Source organism: Oncorhynchus nerka, linkage group LG4, assembly GCF_034236695.1.
Source record: "Oncorhynchus nerka isolate Pitt River linkage group LG4, Oner_Uvic_2.0, whole genome shotgun sequence".
Lineage (NCBI taxonomy): Eukaryota > Metazoa > Chordata > Actinopteri > Salmoniformes > Salmonidae > Oncorhynchus > Oncorhynchus nerka.
The window spans coordinates 74,245,477-74,258,181 of NC_088399.1; the positions used below are offsets into that span (position 1 = coordinate 74,245,477).

At 41.0% G+C, this 12,705-nt stretch overlaps 1 protein-coding gene across 1 annotated transcript in view; it reads right to left on the reverse strand.

The window, feature by feature from the left end:
- LOC115128799 (thrombospondin type-1 domain-containing protein 7A-like) overlaps positions 1–12,705 on the reverse strand; it is a 171,131-nt gene that overhangs the window by 64,640 nt on the left and 93,786 nt on the right. The window contains exon 5 of the mRNA XM_065017826.1: positions 10,392–10,547. Within this exon, the coding sequence (XP_064873898.1) occupies positions 10,392–10,547 (156 nt within the window). The remainder of the gene's footprint in view (positions 1–10,391; positions 10,548–12,705) is intronic.

The following is a 12,705-nucleotide window of genomic DNA, read 5'->3' on the forward strand; positions in this document are numbered from 1 at the left end:
GTAACATAGGTAAGATGTTTTATATTCATCATATGTTTGTAAGTTACTTCTCATCAGAATGTTATTTTTGTATAATACTGTGGCGGGGTTGCAGTTATCTGTTCTATGTCAAGACTAAGTTGCATGGGCCGCAGAGAGGGGAGAGGTCAAGGTATCATCATGTGTAAACATATCTTTTGCTCCACTGTGTCTGTGTGCCAGTCACTCCCTACTTTTCCCATCGGGGAGAGGAGGATGGGTTGTCTGGAATCATTCTATGCTCTCTGTGAGTTTATCCAGGATTGGTTGTATCTAAATGACAATTTGATATATGCCTGTTGATATGGAGGATTGGTTTATGGTTCTGGGGTTTGAGTAAGGAGACAAAGCTGAACGATTTATTATGTCTATGCTGTCTGACTATGTGTGTTCTTTGCTATTAAAGGATCTCAGTTGCAATGTGTAAGGGGGCTCTCAGAGAATTCATGGATAGACACTGAATTGATTTCTCTGAGAGTCACAGGGTTGTGATAGAGCTCATATAATTAAAGATGGACTTTGATAACTAGCTCTGACTTGTGTTATGGTTTGCTCCCATGGTTTGGTAAATAGAGGAAATTTCCACGACATTTGGCGACGAGGAGGGGATGTGAATCTTCACTCGGTGACCGTTCCTACGATCTAGGTAAATAAATTGTGCACGAGGGATCCCCTAAACTTGGGATCTCAGGGAGAACCACACTTCGGGAACGAAGCAGATGGACCAACCTTTGATCTAAGAGGAAGCGAGCCGAGTGGATACCACATCTCGAACTTCGTATTTTTTAAAGAAAAAGGTGAGCGAACCACACACAGATTTGAAGTCGAGTTTTTTAATTATGCCTGTTACGTATACTCTGAACGTGATTTCCTTTGTAAGGAAGGCACCTTGGCGGCGTAAGCAGGGCCGAGTCAGAGGAGAGTAATCTGGGTGTTTTGTGGACTCAAAAGATACTCTGCGCTGTCCGGTTGCCAGTGACCAAGAGCCCTCCTGACACTGAATTGATCACAGTGGGGATTTGGTGCGGTCTGTCGGGGTGAGAGGCCAGGGGGACTGTGTGTTCTAGGTGAAACACGGCACTTGGTGAAGCCCTATTGGAAGAAGGACCTCATTCTGTGCGTCTGTGTGATTTGTCTAAGTGACCCTCAGATGTGGTGAATTCCAATTATTTTAAATGTGCTAGCCAGGTATGCCCTGGGTTACTTTGTGTGAGTATTTTGTTTTGGGATCACTAGGTAATAGTTGTCGGACCGTTCTGTGTGGTAGGGTTGACTCTGTGTGGGCAAACCTTTTTTCTGATGTTCTGTGTCTGACCAGTTCTATGTGAACATCTGACCAATTCTGTGTGGATGATCCTGAAAGTTCTGTGTGAACATCTGACCAATCCTGTGTGGATGATCCTGAAAGTTCTGTGTGAGTACCTAAGATTTCTTACATTTTATATGGATTCTGTGAATTATTTGAAATTATGATAAATTTTATGTGTGTATAATCAATTACTAGAGATTTGATAAAGTAATGCTGAGAATGATTAGATACAATTTAAACCACCCATTCGTATAGACGTACGTAGGTTTTGAGTTGATATCTTAAATGGATCATTTGATAAAGATGAAGTTTTTAAGCACTATTAAAATAATCTACAAAATCTGGGAAATTGAGCTCTAGAAACTGATTAGAGTGTGTCCACTTTTGGTTATCTTTACCCTAACGATGTAACTATAAAACGCATATTGGATTATCTCCGTCTGGGTGAAACATTTGAAATTTAACTGCTCTTAAGGTCTGAACATGTTATAATTTTTCTTCCCAGTATGAGAGAAGTTGCGGGATTTATTTGAATAAACTGTTTTCCATAAAGTTAAAGAGAATTCGAGGGATTCTCGATGTAATTTATAATGTCGTACAAAGCCTAAGGTTTTCCATCAAACTAATTATCATTGCGTGATTAATGTGCTGTAGTAAAGTAATTGAAAGACGTTGCATAAGTAAACATAATCTATTTTTATTAAAAGGCGCAATATCTGTTTCCTAGTCATTAACTGTCGATTTTATTCTTTGATTGCTAATATATTCATTTGGAATTTGAGAATCATAGCTGGAGTATGAGAATCATAGCTGGAGTAACGTTTGTACTATGAAAATTGAGCTATTATTCTTCTGGGAATTACCGATAGACGTGTTTAGATTTTACTTAGAAATTGGGTTTATATGCGGAGAATCTTAGTTTTTCACAATAGTGGTTCAGTGGTAGAATTCTCGCCTGCAACGCGGGAGGGCCGAGTTCCGTTCCCATTCAATGCGCTAAATGAATTCAGAGTTTTTGATTGTAAATAATCTATTTGTATGTTTTGCCTGGAAAGTTATGTTCGCTAGTGTTTGTATAAGAGATAAATTGAATGTTTTCAATAGATTGTTTAGGTTAAATTGATAGACTATTTCAATTTAAAATAATAACGAAGCGAATTCTGATGCAAGACGATGTCTGTTCACTAAATGATCTGCTGGAATAATGTATTGAGAATTGGGTCGTATTTAAATTACTGTATCAATAGAGAAGACAGATACCTAAGTTAAAGAAATTCTGAATAATGGCGGGGAGAGAATGGCAATAGAAAGTGGTTACCGAAATGTTTTTCATTCTTATAGATTGTCTGACGCATGTTATAATTTTGGCGCTGCGTGTGTTATTTTTAAAGAAATAGGATACATTTCATAAGTGTGGAGAGCAAAGAGAAGAGGAAGTTATAAAGTTGGGTTTTAATTTTACGATAGAGGTAAGGAAAAAAACGTTGAAATGAGAGGGGTTATATTTTTGCCCAACTGGGGGAAAAATAAGGAAGAGAGTTAGTTGTTATGTTGGCTACTAATTGTCAGGGAAAGTTGCTGGAGGCAGGTAGATTGTTGCAGAATAATGAACATTTGCGTTATTAGTTTGAATATACAATAACCTTACTCTAATTGTTTTGACCGTTGTTCAGGTGAAAAAAAATCTGTATTTCTAGCAGCTGATTCGCTAGGTGGGCATCAGAGATTTGTTGGAGACTGAAAGTCTGAATCATAAAACATCGTAAGGATAGATTCTGATGGTTATTGATTCTTGGTTTGATTGTTTAAGTAACACCAGTTAATTTGAGCAGGAAAGTTCATGTAGTCTAACATTATAGTATGTTTCCATTATGTGGAACAATGTCAGGTCATTAAAGGTGATTGCTGGATTGAATAGTATGAGAACCTGTTGACAGAAGACTGAATGGGTATGAATGTTGAAAAGCAAGCTTGGGCCAAACTAGTAAACTAGTATGTTAAGTGGGGGAGTATCATAGATTTTAATTATAGTGTTGTTACCGCAATAGTCAAAACAATTTCATATGTTTTGGGAAATTAGCTAGGTTGAATATTGGTATTTGAGTTCCTTTATTATTTGCTTTTTAAAGGAAAGGTTGGAATCAAGTATGATGCCTTGGCACTTAAAATCAGATACCACCAGGAGCTTTTTCCATCAGTAGTTGTTTTTTGAGGAACATGCAGACTGTGTTTTATTTTATTGAGATGTAAACATGAGTCTCTGAGCAATTTTGTCATCTGAATCATTATAGTAGTGAGTTCTTGTGTAGTTTGTTATTTGCATGAATTTATCACTGTATCATCTGCATACATTGGAACTTCAGACCCTGTACAGACTAAAGGAAGATCATTAATGGATGTGCTGAACAGTATTGAGTTTTTGTGGATATCAGTGGGGGGAAAAAATAAGTTTATTTTTATTTTTACGATGATGAGACAGCACCAACTTTTGAAGGATTTTAGATTTGTTAAAAAAAATCAGGATTGGTTTTTACTACATTTATATCAACAGGTTGAAATTATTAGGTTGCTGAATTTTTTTAGGAGTTGATTTAATTTAATTAAACATTGTATCATACAATATACATTGATTTGATTAAAACTTATGATTAATGATTTGAGATACAGTGGAATTATCATTAGGTTTGGTTTATAGTTTCACGTTTGAGTTTCTGAATCGATGTAGTGTAATGAATACTAAGTGTTTTTGTGTTTTCTCCGGGAAAATGGATATTTCACTGTCTCTCTCTGGAATGTTTCCAGGGACTATACTCTTGGGGAGAGTGAGTGAAATTGAGGCCATAAACTACCACATTGAAAGGGGCACTCACCACATGGGATTTTAAGTTTTTATTTTCGAACTTTTCATTACACACGCAAATTCTTTTGATAAAGGAATGTTCTGGGAACATGGAAATACGAAAATGTTTGGAACTAGTTGATTATTGTTTGCAAATTGTTTTATATAGTGAAAAACACTGCTTTGGGGGGTTTTGTATGACCTATGACCTTCTGATGACTTTCCGTTGTGGCTTGATCACCCGCATTGGAAAGCCATTTGGAGAATAAATGTATGGTCATTTGTAATACTGCTTTCAAAATAATTTGTGTAATTGGTAAATATGTTTCTTAGCCATATTTTTAATTTGGACCACTGTGGAGGGCATTGCTTTTAACTAAGGGTATGCTGCTTTAAGTCTATTTTCCTATGACCATAGGTGTTAAATCATTTTTCTTTGTGGAGTTTTTTTTCTCCAGTTTAGTGATTTTAATTTGATTAGATTAGCTGAAATGTTGTTTTACATTTGTTTTCAGTTTTGTTTTACATTACTCTCATATGGAGAGATGTGTGTAAAACATGGGGGAGGATTCAGTTTTTTGAGGGTTTGAATTGAAGTTATACAACTTAAGTGATATGTGAATGAGTGTATTGTATTGTTGAGTGTATTGTATTGTTGTGTTTGTTTTGTTCTATTCCCGAGGGGTATAGGTCTAATTTCTTGATCCTTGGCTCTACGATGGAGTTGACAGTGAGATGGGGAGTATAAACCAATTTGAAAGAATAGTTTCAATAGAATGTTTTGATATTATCTGTGAAATATGTTTAGATATGTGTGTTAAGAATAATTGGTAAAAGTAATAATTTATCATGTAGTTAATGAACTGAACTGAACTAAACTGTTGTTCTGATCTGTTCTTTCGAGGTTATCATGAAAAGTGACATCAGACGGTATCTTAATGCATGGAAGAGATATTTGGACCGAATGGTGTGTGTACCTCAAAACCCCCTCTAACTGGCTGAAGAAGAGTGACAAAGGCGTTGAAGGAGGCTTTCCAAACCACTTCTACCGAGAGAAAAGACCCAAGCCAGAAATTGGTGTACAGTATCAGATCTAAGCTATCAACTGCTTTTCTTTCATGGTTCTCTCATACTGTGATGAGTCCACTTGGAGTGATCATGGAGAAAGATCTGTTCTAACATTTTCTTATGATGCTGGTATATTGGTTGACGAATGGACAAGACATGAGTGGTAAAGATGAGACATTGAAATTGGGACATTATCATGGGCCGTCCACTTTGAACTGTAAAGCTATCTGAAGAAAAACGAAGATGCCAGAAGATGCCGTGCCTGTGTAAGGGGGGTTTAATCAAACTGTGCCATTAAAATTGTTTATACTTTTGTGGTATCAGATTGATTGTAGAGGTCTACACCATGTAAATTGTAGTAATTTAGATTAAGAATGCATTGAGATACTGATCTGTATTATAATCATGATTAAAAAAGTTAATAGTAGAATTATGGGATAATTATACTGTCTGTAAATCTGCTAATATTGATGTGTGTTAAATTGAGGTTTTTACTTTGAGTGATAAGACAAATTTGAATCACTGAGGAATGCTATTCTAAATATTGGTTTGATAAATAGTTGGGTTGTTACTTATGATTTGGAATATGAATGATTTCAATGACCTATCCTCTATTCCTGAGTATATTTCTGAGCATGAGGACTTAGAGGGATGTCTGTCCTATATGTTGTGAGGAGGCCTGTGTTTAGACACTGGTTCTCATGTAACTTAAAGAGCATTTATGTTATGTTTTTATTTTCCTCAAATGGATTATTCTGTGTTATTAAACATGTGCAAGTTTGTCTTGTAGAATAAAGGTTGTAAACTTTGGGGATTTGAATTTTTAAATATTGAGTATGTTACTATTCTGATTCTTCAGAAGGGACTGAGTCCCTTGAGAGGGGAATGTTGGGGAATAATCAGAATTGTTTGGTAACATAGGTAAGATGTTTTATATTCATCATATGTTTGTAAGTTACTTCTCATCAGAATGTTATTTTTGTATAATACTGTGGTGGGGTTGCAGTTATCTGTTCTATGTCAAGACTAAGTTGCATGGGCCGCAGAGAGGGGAGAGGTCAAGGTGTCATCATGTGTAAACATATCTTTTGCTCCACTGTGTCTGTGTGCCAGTCACTCCCTACTTTTCCCATCGGGGAGAGGAGGATGGGTTGTCTGGAATCATTCTATGCTCTCTGTGAGTTTATCCAGGATTGGTTGTATCTAAATGACAATTTGATATATGCCTGTTGATATGGAGGGTTGGTTTATGGTTCTAGGGTTTGAGTAAGGAGACAAAGCTGAACAATTTATTATGTCTATGCTGTCTGACTATGTGTGTTCTTTGCTATTAAAGGATCTCAGTTGCAATGTGTAAGGGGGCTCTCAGAGAATTCATGGATAGACACTGAATTGATTTCTCTGAGAGTCACAGGGTTGTGATAGAGCTCATATAATTAAAGATGGACTTTGATAACTAGCTCTGACTTGTGTTGTGGTTTGCTCCCATGATTTGGTAAATAGAGGAAATTTCCACGACACGCGACAAGACCATTAAACCCCAGAAAATGACAGACATTAGAGAAACAGCTTCCCATAATGACTATTATTATTCTCTCCTCATTAAGCCAGGCTTTTACCCAAAGTGACTCATGTACTAATGTATGCAGCAATCCATTAATACATTCATCGTTTTTGCTGTTCCAAATCCGAGAGCTTTCCCTTGTCTCTGATCAAGGACATGGAAGAGGTGATGGCTGGGAGCCGGGAGGTGTGTGTGTGTGGTGTGTGTGTGTGTGGTGTGTGCGTGGTGTGTGTGCGTGCCTGCACCTACATGCGTGTGTGTTTGTATTATGTCAACCCCTGCCTGCCCAGCCTGAGGTCAGCCTGCACCCAGCCTCAGGGCCTAATCTCCACTGCTGCTCCAACCTGATAAGAAAAGAGCATGGGGGAGCCAGCAGGACGATGGCTGACTCTCTCTTTCTTCTGATTCTTTCCTATTCCTTCCTGAACCCTCTACTTAATTAGGAGTGTCGGCTGGAGGATGGAGGTGTGTTGTCAAGTGTCAGGGCTGAGGTGGAGAGTTTACCAGGGACAGGTGGGGGAAAGTGGGAAAAGAAGGTGGAGAGTTAAGGAAAGGTGAAGGGTGGTGGGGGTGGGGGTGTTAGAGAGGGGGGAATAGCTAGGATAGGGATCCAGCCAGGTTTTCTTTTATCTCATCTCTTCAGTGGGTCATATGATTGAGTGTAGTCTGGCCCAGGAGTGGGAAGGTCAACGGAAAGGCTCTGGAGCAACGAACCGCCCTTGCTGTCTCTGCCTGACCGGTTCCCCTCTCCACTAGGATTCTCTGCCTCTAACCCTATTACAGGGGCTGAGTCACTGGCTTACTGGTGTTCTTTTATGCCTTCCCTAGGATGGGTGCGTCACTTGAGTGGGTTGAGTCACTGATTTTCCTGTCTGGGTTGGCGCCCCCCCTTGGGTTGTGCCGTGGAGGAGACCTTTGTGGGCTATACTTGGCCTTGTCTCAGGATGGTAAGTTGGTGGTTGAAGATATCCCTCTACTGGTGTGGGGGCTGTGCTTTAGCAAAGTAGGTGGGGTTATATCCTTCCTGTTTGGCCCTGTCCGGGGGTATCATCGGATGGGGCCACAGTGTCTCCTGACCCATCCTGTCTCAGCCTCCAGTATTTATGCTGCAGTAGTTTATGTGTCAGGGGGCTAGGGTCAGTTTGTTATATCTGGAGTTACTTCTCCTGTCTTATCCGGTTTCCTGTGTGAATTTAAGTATGCTCTCTCTAATTCTCTCTCTCTTTCTCTCTTTCTTTCTCTCTATCAGAGGACCTGAGCCCTAGGACCATGCCTCAGGACTACCTGGTATGATGACTCCTTGCTGTCCCCAGTCCACCTGGCCGTGCTGCTGCTCCAGTTTCAACTATTCTGCCTGCGGCTATGGAACCCTGACCTGTTCACCGGACGTGTTACCTGTCCCAGACCTGCTGTTTTCAACTCTCTAGAGACAGCAGGAGCGGTAGAGATACTCTTAATGATCGGCTATGAAAAGCCAACTGACATTTACTCCTGAGGTGCTGACTTGCTGCACCCTCGACAACTACTGTGATAATTTTAATTTGACCATGCTGGTCATTTATGAACATTTGAACATCTTGGCCATGTTCTGTTATAATCTCCACCCGGCACAGCCAGAAGAGGACTGGCCACCCCTCATAGCCTGGTTCCGCTCTCAGTTTCTTCCTAGGTTTTGGCCTTTCTAGGGAGTTTTTCCTAGCCACCGTGCTTCTACACCTGCATTGCTTGCTGTTTGGGGTTTTAGGCAGGGTTTCTGTACAGCCCTTTGAGATATCAGCTGATGTAAGAAGGGCTATATAAATAAATTTGATTTGATTTGATCTAATATCACCACTGTCGGTCGAACCACAGTAAAGGACAGCAAGGTGAACAGATTGACTGAGGCCTTTCCACTTTGTCAGAGCCTGAGGGCTCTTTGCACAGACAAACACACTGATGGAAAAAGTGTAGGCTATAATTACAGTGCTGCGTCACAACATCTCAAAGGCCATGGCTGAGACAAACGTATCTAAGACACCAGCCATTTTTTTGAAAACACATCTCCCATTAACTGTGCAGTATGTTTCTAAAATCCATCAAATACTGGTAGATAGATACAATCACAGTGTGTGTGCAGACAGTCCATTTGGACAGCCAACAGAAAGAGTCACACACGTTGATTGAATGAATCCTGGGAGATCAGGGCATGTTGATGCTGCATGGAGCTCGTTGTCTCAGGGATAAAACAAGTGCCTGAAAATCGCCTGAGTCTGCTTCTCTCGACTAATGAGAGCCAGGGTGTACAAACACACGCAAGTGTGCACGGACACAGACACGCACTCCAGCCAAGTTTGTGTGTGTACTGTATGACATGAGACACGAGACGAGCGTGTAGTGAAACGAGAGAGAGACGTGCGGTAAGAGTGAATCCATCATTAAGACACATGGGAGACAATTTCTAGGCGTCCCTTCCATTTGAGATGCTTCATTAGGATAGAGTCAATATGCATTAGTCACCATGGTGGAGGTGATGGAGGGACTGCTGCTGCTGTTCTGTTCCTGTACCAGAGATAATTAAGGTCTGAGCCAGCCAGCCAACCAGCCAGCACGTCTGTGTGTGTGTGTGTGTGTGTGTGTGTGTGTGTGTGTGTGTGTGTGTGTGTGTGTGTGTGTGTGTGTGTGTGTGTTGTGTGTGTGTGTTTGTGAGTCAGCCAGCATTTCAGCCCCTACTGATGGAATAGCACCAACTGTCACCCCCTTCCCGCTGTCTAACAAAAAGGGAGTAGAAACACCTGCACCCTCCCTATAGCATCCCCTCTCCACATCTCTGTCTTTCTCTGACTTCTCTTTACCTCCTGTCAATATCAACATATTGCTTATAGTGTATACAGTACATAGGTGCTCTATATAGAAGCTGTGAGGTTTTCAACTTTTTAAAAACATATTTTTCTAATAAAACTGCAACAGACCTTTTTGAAAAATGCAACAATGATTGCTTTCTCGCCTACAGTGTTTTTTTAATCTACATTCCACCGTTTTGAACAACGCTATATCTACAATTTATGTCGTGTTCCAGCGGCTTGCCAAGAGGATTGCCAAGAGGATTGCCAAGAGGATAAAGAAAATCAATATTGAGACTCAATACATTTATCTGAATGCAACACAAATAAAGATGGATTCTAGAGTAGTGTTGCATACACGTACCAGACTGAACATATCTTAAGCTCTCCAATCATGTCATCAGTTTATTGTTACTGGTGAAGTGACTGATGGATGGATACAGACTGAGGACAAAATTACAAGTAAGACCTGCTATTGACAGTGTAACCAATGCCTGTTTCATTTTTAAGATGGCTACCTATGTGATCGACCGGGTTAGAATCTGAGTCTAGATGAAAAAGATGCTCAACACCAGGGATATATCATCTTGGGTGCTGTATCACAGTCAGGAGTAATCAAAATAAATATGTGTTCATATTCATCATTACTAAAGGTATAGCTATTGCTATTACTATGTTGCACCCAGTGTGTGGTGTTCCAATGCAATCATTTCAAGATGGCCGTCTATGTGATCAAAGTAGGCATAACTGTCATTAGAGCTGTGCTCCACCCACCTTTCTTGGCAGCTGTGTCCAGGCAGTTCTCGAAGGTGCAGGGTCCCCAGGCACTCCAGGAGGACAGGTCACACTCCACGGGACAGGGGATGTGGCACAGCTGGGTGGTGTTGGGGGGCGGGCTGAGGCACAGGTCATCATCAACGGGCCTGGAGGCTTAAAACACAGATAGATACACAGAGACATGTCAGAACAGAGCAGGAGCTGTGGCATTACTGGGTCATGTTGGGAGCAAGCCCAGGCATAGGTCACTGTTTATGAAAGTATGAAACCCCCCCCTGATGTTAGAAAATCTAGGTAGTACAGTGTTATGCCCTTGAAGACTATCCACATACATTTAATATACTTTACACACTGAGTTCTATATTTTATTACTGTCACTGTGGATCAAACTATTTTACTTTTATCCTTGCTCTCTCCATCTGGGTAGTGGGATAAAACTTCAGGCTAATGGATGAAAATGAATCCTGAATCGTTCCACCAGTCAGGAATAAAACTCATACCAACTAAAACCCCACAGGGCAGTTTATAGTAATGAATATTCCAAGCCTCACGCTATCTCAAATGCATGAAAACATTTGGCGAACAGTATGGCCTTTCATTTGTTCATCATCCTGCTAAATCCAGTCTAGTTTGAAACAACAAAGGCTTTTTTTCTCTCTCTATCCCCAAAAGCCAGATCAGGTTCAGGGCCGGCCCAGTGCTGCTCAATGTATGACACACACACACACACACACACACACACGGTGGATAAAGCAATGAGCTGTAGGTGACCCTCTACAAGGTCGCTGCTCTGATTAATCATTCCCAACGCTCCATCACCATGCTGTGACTGAAGCCTGAGTCTGACTCATTCACATGCAAATTGCGTCCACTTGGCCAAAGGTGTGTCTATTTAATATTGTCTGTTAAAATGGGTGTCTGTGTGTGTACGTGTGTGCCTGTCACAGTGATTAAATTTTTTTTTCAATCTCCGCAGCTTACTAATCCATTTTAGTAATGATGAAATCACTCTGGCAATGCTAGCTGAATAGGTACAATTAAGAGGAGTAGGCAACATATACGTAAGCTTTAAAGTGTATTGAATGGATGCTTACCTACGCCACTTTAGAAGGCTTACCTACACCACTTTAGAAGGCTTACCTACACCACTTTAGATGGCTTACCTACGCCACTGTAGAAGGCTTACCTACGCCACTTTAGAAGGCTTACCTACACCACTTTAGAAGGCTTACCTACGCCACTGTAGAAAGCTTACCTACGCCACTTTAGAAGGCTTACCTACGCCACTTTAGAAGGCTTACCTATGCCACTTTAGAAGGCTTACCTACGCCACTTTAGAAGGCTTACCTACGCCACTGTAGAAGGCTTACCTACGCCACTGTAGAAGGCTTACCTACGCAACTTTAGAAGGCTTACCTACACCACTGTAGAAGGCTTACCTACGCCACTGTAGAAGGCTTACCTACGCCACTGTAGAAGGCTTACCGACGCCACTGTAGAAGGCCTTCTTACGCCACTTTAGAAGGCTTACCTACGCCACTGTAGAAGGCTTACGTAAGCCACTTTAGAAGAGTTACCTACACCACTTTAGAAGGCTTACCTACACAACTTTAGAAGGCTTACCTACGCCACTTTAGAAGGCTTACCTACGCCACTTTAGAAGGCTTACCTACGCCACTGTAGAAGGCTTACCTACGCCACTGTAGAAGGCTTACCTACGCCACTTTAGAAGGCTTACCTACACCACTGTAGAAGGCTTACCTACACCACTTTAGAAGGCTTACCTACGCCACTGTAGAAGGCTTACCTACACCACTTTAGAAGGCTTACCTACACCACTTTAGAAGGCTTACCTACGCCACTTTAGAAGGCTTATCTACGCCACTGTAGAAGGCTTACCTACGCCACTTTAGAAGGCTTACCTACGCCACTTTAGAAGGCTTACCTAAGCCACTTTAGAAGGCTTACCTACGCCACTTTAGAAAGCTTACCTACGCCACTGTAGAAGGCTTACCTACGCCACTTTAGAAGTTTTACCTACGCCACTGTAGAAGGCTTACCTACACCACTTTAGAAGGCTTACCTACGCTACTTTAGAAGGCTTACCTACGCCACTTTAGAAGGCTTACCTAAGTCACTTTAGAAGGCTTACCTAGGCCACTTTAGAAGGCTTACCTACGCCACTTTAGAAGGCTTACCTACGCCACTTTAGAAGGCTTACCTACACAACTTTAGAAGGCTTACCTAAGCCACTTTAGATGCTTACCTACGCCACTTTAGAAGGCTTACCTACACCACTTTAGAAGGCTTA